Raw genomic sequence first — 22,427 nt, 5'->3', positions numbered from 1 at the left:
AGTCATTGTTCTGGGGCCTAAGCACCTCCATGACGCATTATCTAAAGATATAGTTTCCCTTGATGGCATCGCCCTGGCCTCCAGCACCACTGTGAGGAATCTTGGAGTTATCTTTGATCAGGACATGTCGTTTAAGTAAAATTTCAAGGACCGCCTTTTTTCACCTACGTAATATTGCGAAAACCAGGAACATCCTGTCTAAAAATGATGCAGAAAAACTAGTCCATGCATTTGTTACTTCTAGGCTGGATTACTGCAATTCCTTATTATCAGGCTGCTCGAAAAAGTCCATTAAGACTCTTCAGCTGAACCAGAATGCTGCAGCACGTGTTCTGACAGGAACCAGGAAAAGAGATCATATTTCTCCTGTCTTAGCTTCTCTGCATTGGCTTCCTGTAAAATCCAGAATAGAATTTAAAATCATTCTTCTTACCTACAAAGCTCTTAATGGTCAGGCACCATCTTATCTTAAAGAGCTCATTGTACCTTACTAACCCAGGGAAGGAGGAAGGAAGTTTTTCTTTGCCTCTGTCGCCTAGTGCTGCTCTTGGTTGGGCTTCTGTAAATAACATCACAGAGTACGGTCTAGACCTGCTCTTTTATGAAAAGCACTGTGAGATAACTGTTGTGATTTGGCGCTATATAAATAAAATTTAATTGAATTTGTGTACACATACACGTGTCATATTTTAGTTCATGACTCAAGATTCATTTGAAGGTGAACTGACAGCATGCTGTCTGATGTTGACAATTTGAGTCTGGATTTCTGGTTCTTTCAAGCTTAACATTCATGTGGAAATCTAGGGCAGCTTATTAACAGTTAGCTGGATCATGACCAAGACATTTTAGGGCATACATGAACCCTTTATCAGATCGCTCTCATTTCTTATAATAATATAATGATTTTAGATGAGAATGACCTGTTGCATGCTGGGAGGGTTCCCAACAAACCTAACTCATGTAACTGCAATCACAGCAGTCAGCCAATCATATTAACACATTTTGTTGTTCAAGATAATGTCCATAAGTAATGTCATCCAGGATGAACAAAGTGTGTCCAAAGAACCAAATTAGCCCAATGAGAATGAAGAGTGTCCTTTTAGCCACGTAACCAGAATTAATTAAGCCACACTGGAGAATAGAGTCTCTGCTGAAAGATTTTCTCATCAGCACTACACTTTATCTTTTCCTTTCAATCTCGTTCCTCCTCGCCCACTATCATTCCTTCATCAGGAAGATCATTAACACTAATTAGTCTCCTCTCTATCTAAACAAACACATGACAGAGATTGTATGGGAATATTCCCATCTCAGTGCCAGACACATTTTGTTCAAAATATCCTGTTCTAAGGTACAAAAGATTCCAACTACTGATTTCACTCTGTCTGCCTTTAACCTCTTCACCTCCATTCAACCCACCTCTGGGCCTAGTCTTACCTAACTCTGATTGATTAAATCTACTAGAGTCCAAACATGTACATAAGTACAATTTTGAAACACTTTGACCTTCCTTGAGCATTCACAACTTATACATCTACACCACTACATACAGGTGTAGAGATGTAATTGTTTTCTGTCGATTAGTAATCACACAATGTATCATTTAAAAAAGGTTTCATGTCGAAACGTGTCTGGAGATTTGACAACCTATTGACTGTGTGCACTACTACATGGGCACGACAGGAACATGCATGAGCTCGGAGAGCAGATAATTTACCAACAAAGAAAAAAAAGGTCAATGAGGATATGTTACCGCTGTCACTGTCTGTGGGGTTTCTTAAAGGGCTTAAAGCCCTCCTCCAGTGTATTTTGACATATCTACGATTTTTCATATTTTCCTTACAATGTTTATTAACCACACCATACGGCAAATATTTTTACAAATAGCTTAATTGTGTGCTCAAAGTTGCAAACGTTGCTTTGTTGCTAAAACTGGGTGGTCACGTATGCCTATAGTAGATTCCACAAGTCATACGTCATCCTCCAAGCGCACTGTCACGCCTCATCAAAGCATCACACTGATAAACGTCATTGAGAGCTAGCTAACCAATTTATCATATATTTTAATTAGGTATATCTCTCTGTGTATGTGTGTCCGTCTGTCTGATGGTCGGTTTGTATGTCTGTTTAAGTTAGCTAACTTAGTTGTAACTTAGTTAGCTAACCTAAGTAAGTTAGTTAACAAAGGGTTTATCCTCCAAAGTGCCAAAACTCACTTTCCACTCCTGTTACTGTTCATATGTCAATGAAGTAGTCAATCAAAAAATTATGTCCGTGAATACACAATAAAAGTTCATTACATCATGTATGTAGTGGTTTAATATAAAAATAAAATTAAATGCGAGAGGAATAGATTATGACGGCTCTCACATATTTAATTTTGCTTCATATCACATGTTATCACTTCAACATTTAAACATTCAAACCAGCAGTGTTATTTGTGCTGCCGCTAGTGAGCCATAACTATTCCATACTGCACCTTTCAATTGTAAAAGAACCAAAATAAGCCAAATCTTAAATTAATCTCCGCTAAATATTTCATCAGCCCCCCCGGAGCGCAGCAGAGAGGGCCAGAGTGTAGCCACGGACACTTATGGTCAGCCTCTGTAGGCCTCTGCCTCTGGCCTCTTATGCCAGCCAAAAGCCAAGATAATGTCAGGTGGCAGGATGCAGGATCGCCTTGCCCCGATATTAGACGTGAATTTAGCTTTGGAGTCCTTTTCAGAATTTAGCTTGGCTAATTGATGGAATTATCATTGTAAAAACCTGCGATAACATCAAAGAGCATTAAAGAATTGCAGAAGAGAGCTCAGTAGTTTTTAATCATCTCCTCTGTGCATATATCACCTTTTAGTTTTCAGTTTGTTTTTTGTGTGTAAAATTGCTGCAGTGAACAGACTGGGCTGTCAGGAGCAGAGAGCGCACTGAGACGCCATGGTGGCGCACAAACAGATCTGCCTTCTCACCTCGACTCACCCGGAATATCTTCACCACCTGTACAGATGGACTGTGTAAATTAAAAATGCCTGGAAATAAAGCCAGGGACAGCTCTCACACAATCGCTACTCTCCATCCTCATCATCAGTCCTCATGGTGCATGAAGCATAGTCTGTATGACTGCTGTAAACATATAAATACAGCATGACGCATGGCTGCGCTATGGCACTGCAGAGGAAAACACGAGTGGAAGGATTAGAGTGTGTCCATGAAGATTTCCTGGCCCATGATGATGACTGGCTAAGATCAAACATTAACTTCTCCTCCTGTACATGTCAGAGCACTTAGCTAAAGTCCACAAGTGTACAGTACATTTATGACTATTATACAAAGGGTAGGGACATGTAGCCATAAAGCTGATGTCCCATCGGCATTCACACTGAGGATCAGATTGGCCAAACACTATCTGGCCTTTCAGGTTGGATATTTACAGCTTTAGTAGAATGGACCTCCAGGACTGAACTGTTGAAATGATTTATTATTATTTATTTTCTAAAACCATGCCTTTTCAAATTCAAAAGCTCAGTTTGCTTTTTAATTTTCATTGTCAGCTGATCTCCGTGCTGTTCAGCAAGTTGCGTAGTCTGAAATGTGAATCGGGAAAGGACGCGACACTACACACAAAACACCTGTTGTTTTTTATTATAAAGGGAAAAAAATTATAAAGACACAATATGGGTGAAAGAATAGATCATCACATGCAAGTAGCAGGGATCGTCTGAGCTACAGAGAGAGCTGGAGGTGAGTAAAAAGTGTTTTGCAGTGAAAGAGTAGCTGCCCGCTCTGCCAGCTGCCTGCTCTCATTGGCTGGATGTGTCAGAAATGTGTTGGGAAGCCATTTTGATGCATTGTTGAGTAGTTCACACATAACAACTGGCGACCGCCGATCGATCGCTGATTTACCCCTGATCACAGCCCGACGGTCGCTGAGCTCACCGATGGGCAAATTGGGTTTAAAATCGTGTAGTGTCAACTAGGCTTTACAGTGCCGAAAGGATCTGTTGCTAACGTCTTAGTACCAGATACCACAGGACATCTTCAGAGGTCTAGTGGTAGTCCATGTCTCGACAGATAACAGCTGTTTGGGCAGGAAAATGGGGTCCTACACAATTTAAGGCAGGTGGTCATAATGTTATGGTTGATCGGTGTAAATATAGCAGGACAATGCTGAAGGACAAGAAAAATTGTTAAATTTTGGATTAATTACAGATAAAATAGAGAGCAGTGTTTAAGTAGTAAACTTCAGATCAGTTCATTCTAATAAGATGCTAGCCTAAATTTGTCTTTTACTCAGAAGAACACGGTTTACAATAAAAATATACTTGGGTTTAAATGGAGCTTTCCTCTGGAAATCAACAAATTCTTTAAACACAACTAGACAGATACTTAAAAAGCATTGATAACAAATAAAATCTCAATTTAAATAAATGAATAAAATTTAATATTGTCAGTCCTGGCTACAAAACATGCAGGTGAAGAGACTAGTAAACTAACAAGGCATGTATAATCAAACGTTTAAAGGGGGGAAATGTTTTTCACAGATCCATTTCTGCCAATCAGACAATCTTCAAAACTCATTTTAATTTGGTATGGCCAGTAGTTTAATTTAGATATCCCAAAATCACAGATCACAACTTTGCCTCTAGTGGCTTCACACAGCACAAAATTTGTTAACATCCTCATTTAGCGCCAGATTTCCTAAAGGTTTGCGTGAGCAAAAAAGTGTGCAAACTTGAGCAATTTCATGTGAGAGCAACAGCATCTGTATTTAATACGTTTGAAAGGAAGGTGCAAACCGCCAAGTGTTGCAGAGATGGCTGCTGTTACCGGAGCGAGAAGGAGACACAGCCGTAATGAAAGAAGATGTAGAGAAATTAAAAATAATAGATAATATTATTCTATATCCAATACATAGCCCATAAATAAATTTTTTTTCTTTTATTAACCCTGTTTGTTTTTGTATTTTCCTTTAGCTTTGGCAATACTGTTATATTAACATTCATGCAAAAAAAGCAAATTTGGTTTCGACCTGACTTCTTTTCTCCGTGAGATGGAAGAATTTAGAAAGTTGCGTGGCGCTGCAGAGAGCCCCCAGCTGCAGTAGTGCATGGATCACGCGTAAAATTCATCCAGCCAGAGGGAACGATCACCAACTGTTCACATCGGGCCGGTCGTTATAGCGACACAACCCATTGCAGGAGAGGGAATGGGGCGTTGGGGCGTACAGGGCCAGGAGATCTCGGAGCGACCGGGCACGCTGCGGACGGTCGGTGATCGTTCCTTCTGGCTGGATGAAGCACGATCTGCTGGCATTTCCTCGCGTCTGGGTCATTCCAGCATACTGTAGCTGTTTCTGCTGGGGTTTTTCAGGTGTGCTGTCCCAAGTACTTAGTGCAATCTCAGGCAGGATGGGCAGGTACATCCGATTACCACATACTCAGGACGCACTGAATGAAACAAACCAAGGTTTTTATGCGGTGGCTGCTTTCCCTCCCGATTTTCCACGGCGGAAACCATTAAAACACGCAAAACCCTCATTTAAATACGGCCACCTCCATTGTGTTTGCTCCTGTTGCCATCTATGCAATAATTCTTAGTAAATCACCCATAACAGGTTCTACAATTGCACGTGCAATATTTTAGAATGCACACGCAATTTAGTTCTCTTTATTCGGGATGTTAGTAACTGGCCTTTAGTAATTTTGTTAGTCTGTTTGTTTAAATATATCAGAATATGTAATAGCTGATTATATTGGTAGGCTTTGCTGAAACACAATAAAAGTTTGTATTTTTGAATGTCAAAATCGATTGATTGAAAAAATTAGAAAATGAATACAAATTAAAATAACAAATGAAAAAAACATGCATGTGGCGTATGAGAAGTCTGACTTGCTATATTTTATTAATTAAAAAGCTTTGTTGAAAAAATGTGTTAATCCTTAGCAGAGTAAGGCATTAAGAAAGTACCATTCTGGTAACAGTACTAAAACTTCATCAGCATCAGTGTTCCATATCAGTATGAACATACCAATAACTTCATAGAAATGTTAAATATAGACAGAAAACAGTTCATTCAGCTCTTTGGTTGTTTTTGTTTATTTGTTGCTGAAAGCAGGAAACCCCAAACCAGGACACTTAAAGATGATAATGACAGCAGGTTGCAATGGAAACTGATCAAAGCGATAAAGGTTTCGCTATTTGACTCTCTTCCTTTCCAACAGATAAGAAGTTCTCTCTTTCTTTCCTGTCATTTGTCTGTTTCACCCATGTGGACAAACTATCGAGACAATCACGTGTGTGTTTACTGCAACACAGCCTGAGCTCAGGGTTTCTCCAGTACTCAAACACAAGAGAAGGTGAATAGTGTGCTGTTTAGTTCAGTTAACAACCTGCACATATTTCAGAGATCACGAGTTAAACTTTGACCAATTTCAGGTTGCTCTTCTGTTATCATGTTAATAGGGGTGGGCTATTTGAACAAAATGTATAATAGTCATGCGTACTATCTTGATATCAGTTAGTTACATTATGGAAGCAGGCTACTGGACATAAGAGATGATTAGTGGGGATCTGTTTGAAAGCTTTGACTCATGAATTAGCAGGAGCTAGCTAACATGTGTCCATTGGGAGGGACCACTATGACATGAATTGGAGATTATACCTATAAATTTAACACTTTGTAAAACTAGGGTATGGTTTGTTGTCATTCAAAAAAGGGACGACAATACAGACTGCTCCTTCGGTGAGTCCAGATCCCAAACACTTGTGCGTCTGTTTTGGTCTTGGTCAATTTTGTATATTTAGATTCCCATGACTTTCCTTTTTCTTTATAAAGGTGTTTTCTTTAATATCTTTGTTTGCCAAAATGAAGATGGATGCCATTTTTTTTTAGGATTATATCAATTTTTTGTAACTGCCAAATTTGACATACATGAATGTAAATGTAGTAAACCTAGGCCCCTCCTGCTTGCTTTTAAAATTGACCTGTGAGTAATTTTGATTCAATTAGGTTTTCCAAAAATATGAAGGCTGTGAAAACTGTGCTTTAATGTACAACTTTAACATAAAGATTTGTGTGTTGTATATATTTACCTATGTCACTCCTTTTGGTCTATTTATTCTGTGTATTTTGCTTTTCTGATTTTATGGTTGTCTCACCAGGTTTTGTTTGATTAAATCCATTCTATGGATCTCACTGTTTTTTATTCTCTGACTGTCTGGGAATGCCCAGAAGCTGTTTTAGTATAGTTTGCAGATAGCTTAAGGTTTTCTGGTAATACAGAAACCCTGTATCACCACTCACAGTGGTTCTCTATTGCTTGGCAGAATTTTTTATTTATTGTAATGTTACAAAAAGAATGTTATTACAGATGGAAAGTCACCTTGAGGCTTGAAAAAGCACAGGACATATCTGTGCCTTTTCATTAAATTTACACTTGCATGTATTTAGTGGCTGGGTCTGCCTTCGAGGTGTATTCTTTGAGTGAAGTTCATCTCAGCAGCTGCAGTGCAATTAGTCTGAGATCTCCAAGATCATAAAAATTAAAGAGTTGAATGTGACCCTCCACAGAATATTCACTATTTCAGTAATGACATCCCAAAAGATTTACTGAGGTTGCAGTTTAACTCCACCTGAGAAAACCTTACCACAGCCTACTATTTATTTACCTACAGGCCTATTTAAATTATTAATGCAAAAGGAGGCAGTGATCAACTTAAATGTACATTTACTAGTTGTCCTGATCAGGTCATTAGAGGCCTTTTCTCAGTTTTAAGTACACCAGTTTTAAACTAAAAGAAAAGAAATATATGCTCTACACCCCACTCTGAGTTTTGAAATCATAAAACTGATAGATTAAAGACAGCACAGCACTAAAGGTCAAACTCACCCTCATGCCAAGGACCAGGAAGCCTATCTCCTCCATCAGTGGATATTTTCTGATCTGCTGTTCCCGTTTCTCCAGGGAGGCGAATGGATCGTAGCTCCGCTGGCCGAGCTTCACATCCATGATGCACGGCTTGACAAAGCGTCGAGTCACATCCTCCAGCTTCAGGTACAGATCTGAGGTAGTGACACAGATGCAAGAATGATGATGACGGTATGGGTTATTACTAGCTTGTTCATATGAGACTGATGTTGGCTTTTTAGTAAAAATAATCCTACAATCACACAGTCAGTATTAGTTATAACATGATTGTGACATGATGGAGGTTGTTCCATGACCTTGGCTACATGTCAGTATGTCTTTTTTTTCTTTCGACATCAGATGTCTGACAAGAGAAATATTTAGTGTGATTTAGGAGGGTTTAAACCTGCAGTAAAAACCTCCTCATATCACATACAAAATATATAATATTTAGAGAATAAGAAGAATCATTTAGAAGAAATAGCAGTAGCTAATGGTATTTGGCTTGCATTGCCAAAACTGCACTAATACCATCTTTCCAATATTTTTTTCTGTTAAACTGATGTGGCTTTTACCCATTTGTCCCACTGAGAGCTGCAGTGGGCTGGACTTATTACAGCACACACTGGGTCAGAGGGATTACCAGCAGAGCTAAATCAATATATTGGCAGATATTAGCTTACTGTAGATTTATCTGTATATAACAAGAAATGGCAGGACAGAGTTGCCAAACTGGGTTCTGACACTCCTATCTGGTTTATCCACCACAGAACACTGACGTTTAGTTTCCAACTGTAAAATGCATTGCTAAAAAGTAAAAAAATCAAGACCGTTAGTTTTTGGTATATGTTTATAAAAAACAAAACTGTTGGCCGATAACATTGGTTATTGGATCAGTATCGGCTTACAAAATCCACCATCAGCCATCTCACCTAACCTGCATTACACATGAGAAAGAGAGATGAATGCACGGTTCAGACTCTTACCATTGTGACTGTCAGGAGAGGACCAGGTGCCGTAGTACTTCGGCAGATGGTTCTGGAGCTCCAGAAGGCATGGATCACAGCAGTCTGCTGTATACACCTAGGACATAAATGCACACAAATCACTATACTATACATGTTACAAATTAATACTGCATGTTTAGTGTAGAGCTGTATTTTCTGATGAAGTAGTAGTACAATGTGTAGTTTCCATGATCTCTTCTGGCACTTCATTCCGCAACTGAGGGGCTCTAACAGAAAAGGCCCAACCACCTTCAGATCTAAGGTTTGCCCAGAGAATGGCCAGGAATGACTTACCAGAGGATCTCAGGTTTTATTTAGGGTCGTAGGTCATGTACATATTCTGAGCTAACCCTCTAGGCGTTTTACAGCACAGGGTTGTTTAACAAGATGAAGTTGTAGTTCCCTTTATACTACTCACAAAAACAAACGTCTTGCTAACTGACTATTCAGGTTTGTTAAACAACTGTCGTGGCCTGCGTATGGTTCAGAGCACAGAGGATAAAGCTTTTCGTAAAGTTGCTGACAACCTTTTAGAGAACTGTGACATACTATGTCTGCAAGAGACACTTTAAGCAAAGCAAGACATGGAAAAACTAAACTCTCAGTGATAAAATTCATGGGTCTGGGGAGTCTACAGCTGACCTTGTCATGGTCAGAGGCAGGATAGCAGGGGGTGTGGCTACTTTATGGAATAAGAAGCCTGACCCATTAATAAATGTGCTCAGGCTTGGTGTTGACTACTGTATTGCAATACAGTTTACTCGCAATCAAAAGGAATTTATAATCCTAAATGTGTATATGCCCTATGAGTGCTGTTAGCATTAGGACGAATATCTTAAAAGGCTTGTTTTCATTATTTCCTTTATTCAAGAGAATACGTCTTCTAGTGTATTTGTCATTAAGAATATGAATGAGGACATCTCAGACAGAAACTTTGTCATCTTTTTATGCATCTACCTAGAGACGCAATTTTGTGTAGTAATGTTAACCTGAGAATGTGGACCATAGGGGAGATCTCTTCTCCAAGTATCATGAGATTGTAAGTGTTCTGTATGAAGAGAGTAAGCAATACTACAAGCGTAATCACAAAACATTAGGCTTGGCAAGAACTAGTAGCTGAGTATCATGCTGAAGCCTGAGAAGCCAAATAGCCCCAGAGAAAGGCCTGTGCTCGAGTACAAGAAACTCCCTAATGCAATATAGTCCCTGACTCTAATCCAAAAATAAAAAGAGGTGGCGCTGAGTCGGACCAAATGGGTCAAAATATAATTTAAACAGGTCGGTTATTTAAAATCCCCCCCTGCACAGTTGTCATGAAGGGAAAAGCTAGCTATAGAGACCTGTCTCTATATAACAGGAGGAAATAGTGCTTTTGTTGGGGACTATTTTCAGCAGCAGATTAATTCACATTTGCTGATAAAATTCAGCTGCATTTACATGCTCCGCGGATGGTCCCATTTCCCAAGTGGGGAAGTCGTTCCATTTGGAATGTCTTCTATCTATATTGACTGATAAGTCATTCATCAAACCAAATGTGTTCTCTCTGTTTTATATCATTGTAAAGTGAATATCTTTGAAGATGTCACTTTTCACTATGTTTTGACATTTTACAAAAAATGACTTTATCTAAGTTAACAAATAATTCAATAATGAAAAAAATTATTAAGTGAAGCCTTAATATCAACTAAATCTTATAAATTGGCTATATAATCAAAGCAATGGTAACAAATGCAAAGTGGAGTATTAGATTATATTTCAGGCTAATTGTTTTCACAGATTTTTCAAAGGCTTACTTTTTCACACCTCACACACTTGTTCTTTTTCTTCATGTTCTTTTCTGACATTTCATGCTCATGTGTCATGTTCATGTTTGCACTGAAGAAATAGTGAAACTTGGTTTGTTCAACAAATTGGATTCTTATGATCTGATTTTCACCTCGCTTCTTGCATGCTTTTATTTTTTAATATCACATTTTGAAAAGTTTATTTAAAATAAATAAGAAAACTAATAAATAACACTATAAACATAGTATAAAGGTTATGACGTATTACCATGCTGTAAAACTGCATCTCTCGTGGACCTCTGGGTGGAGGCTGAAGCTGCTTCAGCACTGTTCCATCTGGATGCTGCAAAATACCTGCACAAACACATATGGGACGAAGAATCAATGAAAAGTTTAGCAAAAAGTAAAGCACAGTGAGGATTTTGGTTATTTAAGCATTAAATAATAATAAGTACCAGCTGAAAAAGGACACACGATATGTTTTAGTATCTCAGTGGTACAGTATTGAAGTACAGTCAAATGATAAAACAGTTCATTCAGAAGTAAATCGCTGTAAATTGAAAACATTGTTCACTTAACCATTAACAGTTCACTGAGTTCACAACCTTAGGTTAATATTAAATATTATATATCAAAACAACACACACACAACACACACACCACACACACACACACACACACACCTTAGACAGCAACAATAAAATACAAGTGAAGAGAGATGAAGACAGAGGGAGGACAGAAGCACTAAGTGGAAGAACATGATAGCACAACAAATAGAATCTGCGCATACAGTGAATATAAAATTAAGAAATGTGCTACTGAGAGGAAATTAATGAGCGAGAAACAGAGAGAACAGCATGAGGGACTTTGCCCTTAATATAGATAGGACAAACTTAACTCTACCATCATCACCCTACACTCACGCTACGTTTACACAGCCTGGCAAACATGAGCCTTTGTTCACAAACTCCATCTGATTCATGAGCATGTAGACAGGGAAAAAGTATCTGATATGAGAAATAAATGTAGGACCCAGGGCATGTATTTAACCCGTGTGGGTCATAGTCCTGCCTGACCAAAAATTCTCAGTCACACCTTATTTCGTTCTACTTTTAGGACTAGGATTAGCATTAATCAACATTCTTTACCTAGCAAAGGATTCCTCTCTCTGCCAGCATTTAGGAGAGCTCCTCTGAAATGAATGAGGGGGCTGTCTGAACAAGAGCAGCAACAATGAGTCAATTAATCGATTAGTCAATTGATGGATATTTGATAATCAATTTTTTCAAGAAAAAAGATTTGATGGTTTCAGCTTCTCAAATGTGAGAATTTGCTGCTTTTTCTTGTCTTACATTAGGTTAAACTGAATATCTTGGTTGGACCAGATAAGACATTAAGACGTCATGCTGGACTCTGGGATACAGGGGTCCATCCAAACAACAATGTCTCTCCTGTCTCTCTCTGTTTCTCCTGTCATTGCAGATCCAGCCACTCTCTCCTGCCCTTCAATTACCCAGTTCTACCCTTCATCGCACCCGAGCTTCCCCGACCACCTCATCACCTGCATCCCATTCTCTCAGTCTAGTGTGCTTTGCCTTTTGTATCCTGTTTGCCAGAACATTGCCTGACTATTGGAGTTTAGGATTCCCTTCCCTGCCCCTCGTTAGATTTGTTTGTTTGTGTTGCTTGACCAAGTGAACTTAACTTCTTTTTGATAAATCGCTCTCGTGCAGACGTGCTTTTGGACTCTAGTCTGCCATTAATTCATAGACATTACACAAACAATTAATAAAGTAAATAACTGGCAGATTCACCTAGTCTGAACACAACCTTACCAGGAGAGAAACATTAGGCATAGGCATGGTGGGATGAGAGATGTTTAGGGAAAGTATAATGACAATGAGCTTATTAAGATATATGACTTTGGCAACATTGTAATCATTGTTGTTACTGCTCTTGTGTAGGATATAACAGTTCCATCAACAAGTTCCTTACAACCTTATGCTTTTGGGCAAGAGGAACAATTCAGCTTTTCAACAATGAAGACTTGGGTAAGTCCCAACTGACAATTTTGGCAGAATAAAATGTTTTCACACCACAGCAAAAATAAATCACACAGTAAATTTACTTTCACATCATTCAGTACAAAGTCATGGCGGAAAATGCTACGCAGAGCTGTTATAGGCATTGTACAATGTGTGCTTGAATAGGGCTAACTAGAATCACTAAAAACAGCTAAGTGACATTTGTTACTGAATTAATATGGTTTTGGTCATGTTACCTTAGGAGAGATTCTGACACGCCCGACAAACACAGCCCAAATCTGCTGATGTGACTTTATTGTAAACACAAGCCATTATTTGTTTGTACAGGCCACACCACATGCTATTATTTGAGATCCAGCTCTTAGCTGAACAATATAAGAATACTGTCCTTTATCTGAAAATTACAGTAAGTCAATAAAAATTTACAACAAATTTGTTCTTCATGGTTTCGTGTTGTATTAAATTTGTGTTGGCACTAAGTTACATTCTAGTAGGAAAATCACCTAAAGTTACCCATAAATGTGTCTCCCTTTGCCAGCCTATTTCCAGAGTAGAAGAAAGATGCAGAGAAGAAAAGATAAGTGCCTTGTTACATCATCAAATGCTGACCACAGCTGATTACAGACAGCGCTTTGGAGAACACACACATGCAAATACTTAACAATACACAAAACATCCATACACATCTAAAAATAACCTGCATAGGGAAAGCAGCATATTAGCAAATATATATATATATCCTTAGGTGGTATCGCAGTATACCAGGGTATTTAGAAATCCAGACTTTCAATACTGTCAAAAATACGAACGCTGCTCTTTCTGTTAAAATGATATAGAAATGCTGCATTGAGCTAACGTAGGCGGGCGATGGCGTGTGAAACTGCCTGATATCATCTACAAGGCAACAACCCCTTCTCACTCACACACACACACACACACACACACACACACACACACACACACACACACACAGGCTGTAGCTGCAGCCATTATTCTCTGACTTTAACCTACCCCGTACATTTACTGCTAAACCTCACTCCTCACCGTTCCCTCTGCTCCACTGCATTCACCTGCCGCTCTCTCGCTCTGCCACACACTCACTACGCTCACCAAAAGCAGCGACTCATCTGTGACTGCGAGTGATGGGGTAACGCTACAGGACATGTGAACAAGAGAAAAACCTCTGCCCCTCTTTGGGAGGATTTGGGGTTTAGATATTGATTCTCAGGAACCTAAAACTATTCACCTGCTCCACCTCAGCTCCACTGATGTAGACATGAAATGGTGTCTTCACCTCCTTTTTTCCAAAAATCAATGATCAGCTCCTTGGTTTTGCTGACGTTGATCAGTAGGTTCTCCTCTGTGCACCGCTCTGCAAGACTGCTGATTTCCAGATATTAAGTCTCCTCTTTATTTGAAATCTGGCCGATGATAGCGGTGTCGTCCACAAACTTCCCAACAGAGTTCTCTCCATGTCAGGGGATGCAATCATGGCTGTACAGCATGAACAGGAAGGGCCTGAGCACCAGACGTGGGAGTAAGTCACACATGTCTGAGTCACAAGCAAGTCCCAAGTTACTGTGATGAACTTGATGAAAATCAAGTCAAGTCATATGAAATTCTTAGGAATTCAGTTAATGTTGAAACTTGAGTGCTTCTGTTCTCTGTTCTAACTATATTGAACTTTAAACAAAAGGTGTTTCTATTATTTAGCCTACAATAATCTTCAGTGATTATTGAAATGGGGTAGAAAAATAGTAGCAGGAACCCCGAGTCAGTAACATTAACAAAGTTACAACTGCACCAACCTGCAGCAAAACAAAATGAGCACACAGCTGAATTAACAGCTCTCTAAAATAGTTTAAAACAATGTATTACAACATTAATGAAGCTAAGATTTATTACAGAAGCTTTTGGCCGTTATGAGTTTACAATCCGGGTACTCATAGTGCTTTGCATTTTTCCATACTTGTCAGTGTGAATGCACTTTATGCACTCAAATTGCAAATTGAGCAATGAACACATCAGGGTGGAAAACATTTAAATAAAACTGGAAAATAACAAAACCAAAACTGTCTTCTCTCTAATGTGAACACACACATGGTTGTGGAATTATGCAGCAAACGTTGGAATGAGCAAATATTTAATGAAAAAATCCTTTTTGAAGTCATCTGTCTCAAGTCATAAATACCAAGTCAAAGTCAAGTTGAGTCTTTTATCTGTTTTAGTCAAGCAAGTCTCAAGTCTTCAAATTCTCTTCAGACTCGAGCCTGACATGAGTCAAGTCTTGTGACTTGAGTTCCCCACCTCTGCTGAGCATACAGCCCTGGGGGGCTCCAGTGTTAAGTGCAATTTATACATCTGCGTCAAATCGACGGCGTAGGTGACGGGGCTACGCAGAGGCTAATGCACTAGAGTTGAGGAGGTGTGGCCTCTATGGATCTGCTATTGTGATGCCACTGTTTTCTCAGGTCTAAGCAGTTACTTTGGTGAGCATAGTGTTATCCTAACGGAGAGAACCTTTTAGTGGGACGTCCGCTATTTGTTGAATATACTATGCCCCATATATGGAACACATGGAAAGAGATGGACAGTTTCAAAATATCCGCCGCCTATAGTTTGAGAGAGGACAGTGTTAATGTTTACCTCCCTCAAACCAGAAGCCGTCATTGTGGGGTTTTATAGGTAGTTTTAGTGCCTGACGATCTACTGAAAATGCTGATTCAGTTGCTTCTCCACCTAGGACGGGGCGACATGGCCAAAAATATTTTCACAACAAAAAATTTATATCATTTGGTATCGATAATTATCACAAGAAATGTTAAATCATTATTTCTTTCAAGTTTATTGGCTAGACACTAGATGATTAATTGTGGTTTTAAACTACTCATCATTCTGGTCAGAACATGACAAACACTTGTGGATTGCTTCACAAATCTGAGGTAGAACATTCAAAACAATTAAGATAATATCTTTTTTCAACAAAATTAAGTTAAATTTTTTTTAGTCCCTTTTGCTCAACAAAATAAATATCTTAATAGAATAATTAAATGCTAATTTGTTGGTGAAGTGAATTAAACCAAACACTTACTGAACATTTGTTATATTGTTATTGAGGAGAATTATATCGCAATAATTATAGTGATTATTTTATTGCCCAGCCCCATCTCCACCCTGGTTAATCAATAACAGCAGTCAGCAGCTCCATTCCAAAGTTATGGGTTTTTACTGGTTCTCTACCCCTAAAACCATGATCTCCAACCATCCTTTGGAGGTGTTTTATAAAACAGACCTGACTGAAAAAGGGTTTCAGGTATAAGTTTACAAAGTCCTGCCCTGCCTGTAACATTTAGAATCAACAGGGAGCAGCTGACAGGTGAGGTCTGCGGAGTACCATAACCGGACTTTCACCTTTGCCTTTCTGTCTTGCATCAGACGCTGTAAATATGATCTAACCACACACAAACACACACCCACACATATGCACACACATGCGCATATACTAGAGGGCGACACAGGAGTGGATTTTCACTTCTGTCCCATCCCACAGAAATATTATTGTCCCATCCTAATCCCAAAAGAATGACTCACGTTCCCAATTTAAAAAAACAAAACAGAAAATAGCATTATTATTAATACAGCATATTTACAATAGGCCTACAATGATTAGCCATAACACTATGACAACTGACAGGTGAAGTGAAGAACAGTGATTATCTCATTACCATGGCACCTCTCACCAGCCTATATTAGGCAGGAAGTGAACATCTTGTCCTCAAAGTTGATGTTTTAGAAGCAGGAAAAATGGGCAAGCATTGAGCAACTTTGACAAGGGCCAATTGTGTTGGTTTGACTTGGTCAGAGCATTTCCAAAACTACAGCTCTTGAGGTGTTCCTGGTCTGCAGTGGTCAGTAGGCTAACTATCATAAGTGATCCAACGAAGGAAAAGCAGTGGACTGGAAACAGGGTCATGGGCAGCCAAAGACTGGCCCGACCCAGTCCTGTGATGAATAGTGAAACTGACTCCCATCAGAATCAGAAGGAGCTTTATTGCCAAGTAGTATTTTACACATACAAGGAATTTGCTTTGGTGATAAGGTGCTACACGTAGACAGACACACAGTCGACATAAATAAATGTAGAAATATATAAATATGGAATAAACAAATGCAAGTTATATAAGAATGATAAAACAATAGGGAAACTACCAACTATTTGCAGAGAAAGAACAACGTGGCAGATATTTACATGTGCATTACTCTGGTTTGAAAGACTAAATCAGATCACTTGTAAAAGAGATACAGAAATAATGAATGAAATCACCTGTTTCAGTCAGTGGTCAGTGAAAACCTCCACCCTTCATAGAACCAACTGCTCATCACTAACAGTGGCAGGAGGAGAGAGCAGAAGTACAAACTGAACAGGATTCCAGTGCTTGTTCCACAACTGCTGTGGAGACTTAAGGAGTTAATGTCCAAATACCACGCTCAAGGAGGGACTAAGATAAGATCATTCCACATTCTCTACTGTTAAATATAATGTCTCACTGCTTCACTGAATGCCTCTTTCTTCTTCTTGTTGGGAGTTGACACCACAGACAGAGCAGACATATTCTATACAATATGTCAGAGACACAGATGCCTTCCCAACAATACAGACATTTAGATTCCATTATTGTGCTTTATAAATTTGATTCACTCAATTCCATTAACCGACTTTTTAATCATTATTATGTTGAGTGCAAACAGGTTTCATAGCACTAACTTGGTTTTATTGCTTAATTTCTGTTCAGCCAAAATTAACTGCTTTACTTCCAAAGACATTTGAAGGTGTCATCCGTCTTGTTCCAAGTGCTGTCACTGGCAAATAAATATAATGCAATATAACAATGAATGAAAAAATAGCATTTATCAAAGTTGACAATTAACCAGGTCGAAATCTGAATTTAGTTTAGGACTACAAATAATAATAATTATTATTGATGAATCAATCATTATTTTATTGACTGATTAATATTTAGTTTTTAGAATATTAGAACATTGAATAATTCCCAAGCTGATCATGTTTTGTTTTGGCCGGCCAACAGTCCAAAACCCAAATATATTCAGTTTACAGTGACTTAAAAACTGCAAGTCTCCAAGCTGCAGGAGCTGGCTAATTTTATTAAATAACTGACTTAACTGGCCACGGCCTGATGGTGACCCGCATACACATAAGAACACTACGACGTCACACGCAGCATGCTGTCGTATAGGAGTAAACATGGCTGTGACCCTGTTCATCCATTTGTTTGGATTTGCTTTCAAATACACCTGGTTATGATACGACCCCAAATACTTGAGGTCTGACACCTCACTGCCTTCCACGGACTACCTCCGTTGCTGCCGTCTTCCATGTTCGGGTTCACTGTGGCTCCCAGTGGTTCAGAGTTGTGTTGATGGTCGCTCGAGCGACATCAGAGTCGCATGAATTCCAATTTCACTGTCCAGACTGAGGTCGGATTTCAAAAAATCTGACCTGTATCTGATTTAAACCACATATGAAAGGAGCCCAAATCCAAACTGGAAAAGATCAGATTCCATGTGGACTGTTCACACTGATCTGAGTCACATTTGGCTATAGCTGAAAATGTCTGTTTGATGTTTTCACTCTCTCTCTATCTCAGGTCTGGGTTCACTTAGCCTGGACCAAGTTTTCCCTTGAGTGCTGCAACTTCCCACTATTTTCATTATGGATTAATCTGTCATTATGTTCTCGATAAATAATTTGGTCTATGAATGTAAGCAATTTGTGAAAAATGGCAATGGCAGTCTCCGAAGGCCAAACAGATGTCTTCAAATTGCTCATTTTGTCTGGCCAAATATATATATAAATAAATAAATAGGGAAATGTATTCTTTCAAATACACCTGAACTTTTAAGCCAACTAGAGCTGGGCAATTATACAATAATAATAATTACCACAATATAATTTTCCTCAATAACAGTATAATAAATGTTTGATTGAATTTATTTTAATCACAAATGATTTAGCACTTGTGTTTTTTTATTTAGATGTTTATTTTGTTGAAGAAAAGGACAAGATTTTACTTAATTTTACTCATGCACATTTGTTGAAAAAAAGATTTTTGTAATCATAAAATAGTTTTAAATGTTCTACCTCAGATTTTTAAGTGATCCACTGTCTGGCAAGTGTTTCTCATGTTCAGATCATAAAGAATAGTCTAAAACTACAATTAACAATACGTTGTTTTTTCCCCAACTTTCACCAGGAGCAAAAATCAGCCATTAAACTTTAAAGAAATACTGATATGACATTTATCATGATAATTATCTATATCAACTGATATGAAGTTTCTTATCATGGTAAGATTTTTGGCCATATCGTCCAGCCCTAAGGCTTATAATAACAATGTTATGTTATGGTACGTCGACACCCAGCATGTTTGGACCAGAAAGTAAATGTTGGATCACACCATAGAAAAATGAGTCTAGAGTACAGTCTACACTACATTAAGATAGCTCACATCCAAAAGGAGCACTTCAGCTAAAATGGATGGACAGGTCTGTCCTGTCTCACTGCAGGCCACAGCCCATTCCTGGGAAGGTCATCCTGTCTTTCCCACAACATAAATATGCGTCTTCCAGGAGGTTGCAATTCCTCATTTAAGTGACTGACCAGCAATGACTCATCCATTTGAGATGGTGCTGTACCGGTCACCAGCTGCTGACTGTATCATGCTCAACACCTCGCCTGATAACACACAATGGAGGCTTTGATAATGTCAGGTGTCCTGTGTGCATGAGTGTGTCAATGAAGACTGGAGAGAGACCATGGAGCAGGTATGTCATGGTCACTAATCCACAAATCATCTCTGCTTGATTGATTTAGTGCAGGGACCCACATGTAGGAATGCAGTGGTGTAAATTTGTAGTGAGACAGGTGCATGAATTCTACCTCATATACATGCTGCTCCCAATCCATCCATCGTCAACCCCTTATCCTGCGATACAGGGTCGCAGGGTGCTGTTCCCAATGTATGAGAAAAATACCATGCCAAACTTCTATAACAAAATCTCCCAATTTACTGTTTCCTACAATACATAAACCTACCTGCTAGAGCAAGAGCTAAGACATGTTCTGAACTGCTACTTTGTCTTCCACACTTTGGTCCATCATACAGCAAACAAAACTTTTTCCACTGCACCCAAAAAAGTCATATAATGGCATTAGTCACATAAAAGGTAAAACTGACAAGCATCATTCGTTCATTCAGTGACCTGGTCTTAATAAAAAAAACACGAGTAAAGGAAGTCATGTTATTGACAGAAGTTCTAACTGCAGGTAAAGTAACTTTAGAAAAGGTCTCAGTTTACTTACCCACTTTATCCACACCATACTTGTGGCCCGCCACTTGATGTGAGAGTGGGACGCAGCCGTTTAGGTGAGCCTGGCCTTGTGGCGCCAGTGGCCGCTGTCCACTCTTCTCTTTCGCGGGAGCCCCGTCAGAGAGCCGCGGGGTCAGGCTGACCCCAACAGCGGCTGAACTGGGGGTCCGTTCCAGTCTGCCGAGAGCTAGTGAGGACTCCATCATCACTTGACGCTGAGTTGTTGACATTTGTATAAAAAAAAAAAAAAAAAAAAAAAAAAAAAATTTAAAACGGCGAAAAATACGTCTTTGTCAAAGGGAAATATAGTATAAAAAGTCAACTACGTGACTGTATCGATTCACATACTTCTATTACGTAAGCACAGAATACTGCCCCGCACACAAAATGTTTGGGCGTGAGGTTGAGAAGCCTTCATGCAAATAGTCCAGTCCAGCAGCTTCGGTCGTGTTCGCTGTTTTCGACCACCAACCACAGTGACAGACAGCAACACTGTCGTTACCCACGCGGTGTCCGGTGCAGAAGCAGGGCTCCCGAAGCAGAGCTAATTCAATGGTTTTCATTTCTTGAACAGCAGCATAAATACATCCTGGCCACATCCCTCCTCCAACCAGTGTCAACCACAGCAGCACCAGGAGCGATTTCCGTTCGTAGCTACCAAAATAAAACCAAATCGAATCGAGACTTACAAACACTGCAGTGAACCACGGTAATGATTAAATAAAGACCGATAAATCTGTCGTTAATAACAAGTCGACCGTGGTTTATATCCAAGCGTTACGACTCTGTCCGATCCCAAACTTCATTAAACGAATATATTTGGCGCCTTTACTATGAAGGTAGAATCACCCAACCTCCGGTCTTGTCTTTAACAAGTTCAGCTTCCCTGATGCAGGTCCACTTCCTCGCTTCAGATAAGTAAATACTGTCCCCCAGTAATGGTGCTGTTACGACACACTCCACAGTGATATCCAGTTCCAGTCAACAAATTAACAGACGGAGCGAGCGGAGATAATGACAGTCCCTTAGTGGCAGAAAGAGGCTAACATTATTTAGTCCAGGGTTTGATTGCTAACTTATTGATACTGTCCATTAGGCTTCTAAGCAAGCCCTTCCTCGCGTCACAATACATCAGACCAGAGGAACGTGACGCTGGCCCTACAACTGCCTTCAAGACGCAGGCTTACCTGCTGAAAATGAGCGCAAAAGTGATGCACTAACGTCCTCAAATCCATGGTAATAAAAGAGGTCGATATCCAGGTCACTGTAGGCAGCTGCCTGTCTACACAACGAACAGCGTCGATATCTTCCTACCACCCGTTTTGCGTCAAGTCCCGCCCTACTGTGCTCTGACTGGCTAGCTTGTTTCTTCGTCGCGTCCTTGTGATGCAATACTCGTTCCACCGGTTTCGTTGGCACCACCAGTTACGATACTGTAATAATATAATAATAATATACAAACATTAATATATATTAATTAACACATTATATCAGTAGAGGGGATGCAACTCAGTTAACTCGACGCAATGTAGTCACTTGTTGATATAACATTTGCTTCTCATGTATTCATACTTTTACTTTCATCACTTTAATCAGCGTTGCCATCGATAAAAACAAAGGTTTAGAGAACTGTATAGAGTAACATTATAGGCTAAATTATACATAATTTTAGTTAAAATAACATTTCTTATTTTATCTAGGGAAAATGCTTTACATATTAACGTCAGGAGTATTAGTATCAGAGTGGTAAATTAACTAATCAGATATTTTCTATTTCCTAACACCAACTAGAACCGGAACACGGATCTCTATCATCCTACGGCACAGCGGCGCTCACAGCTGGCATCCAATCACGTCGTAAGTAAGGAGAACTAGCCAATACAGTCTATGATCAATGCACAGTAAGGCGGGACTTGACGCAAAACGGGTGGGCAAAAATGAAATTATATCAAGCTGCAGCCTGCAGACGTGACGGAAGTTGAACTTCCAAATATGGTTCGTCCCAGAAGACACCGCGCATAAAACGTGATGACGTTACTCTCACGTACAGTATTTCCTCCAGCTGCGGTTTAATTTAATATTTCTTTAAGACGTTTACAGGTTCAACTATTTTTTTTTTTACGACATGATTGATAGTGATTGTAAAAGTCTATATTTTGTACTATCGTACATTAGAAGAAGAAGAAGAAGAAGAAATAATACACAGCAGGGGTCGGATAAGATTTGCATCGGATCAATTTTTTAACCATTAGATGGTGGGTGAGAATATAAAGCATAATATGTGAGGTTAAAGTTAAG

At 39.2% G+C, this 22,427-nt stretch overlaps 1 protein-coding gene across 5 annotated transcripts in view; it reads right to left on the bottom strand.

The window, feature by feature from the left end:
- ipmkb (inositol polyphosphate multikinase b) overlaps window positions 1–22,427 on the bottom strand; it is a 34,704-nt gene that overhangs the window by 6,655 nt on the left and 5,622 nt on the right. The window contains exons 1-5 of one of the 5 annotated variants that reach the window (XM_046069308.1): window positions 21,317–21,431; window positions 20,122–20,783; window positions 10,964–11,049; window positions 8,891–8,987; window positions 7,887–8,059 (exon numbers count right to left, since the gene is read on the bottom strand). In XM_046069308.1, coding sequence (XP_045925264.1) covers window positions 7,887–8,059; window positions 8,891–8,987; window positions 10,964–11,049; window positions 20,122–20,359 — 594 coding nt within the window. In that variant the 5' untranslated portion in view covers window positions 20,360–20,783; window positions 21,317–21,431. Of the gene's footprint in view, window positions 1–7,886; window positions 8,060–8,890; window positions 8,988–10,963; window positions 11,050–20,121; window positions 21,432–22,427 lie in introns of those variants that run through there. The other 4 variants (XM_046069309.1, XM_046069307.1, XM_046069310.1 and 1 more) reach the window with 4 other exon arrangements.

The sequence above is a fragment of the Micropterus dolomieu genome, linkage group LG14, assembly GCF_021292245.1.
Source record: "Micropterus dolomieu isolate WLL.071019.BEF.003 ecotype Adirondacks linkage group LG14, ASM2129224v1, whole genome shotgun sequence".
Classification (NCBI taxonomy): domain Eukaryota; kingdom Metazoa; phylum Chordata; class Actinopteri; order Centrarchiformes; family Centrarchidae; genus Micropterus; species Micropterus dolomieu.
Note: the sequence above shows the minus strand (reverse complement) of the source record. Positions and strands in the feature narration are given on the sequence as shown.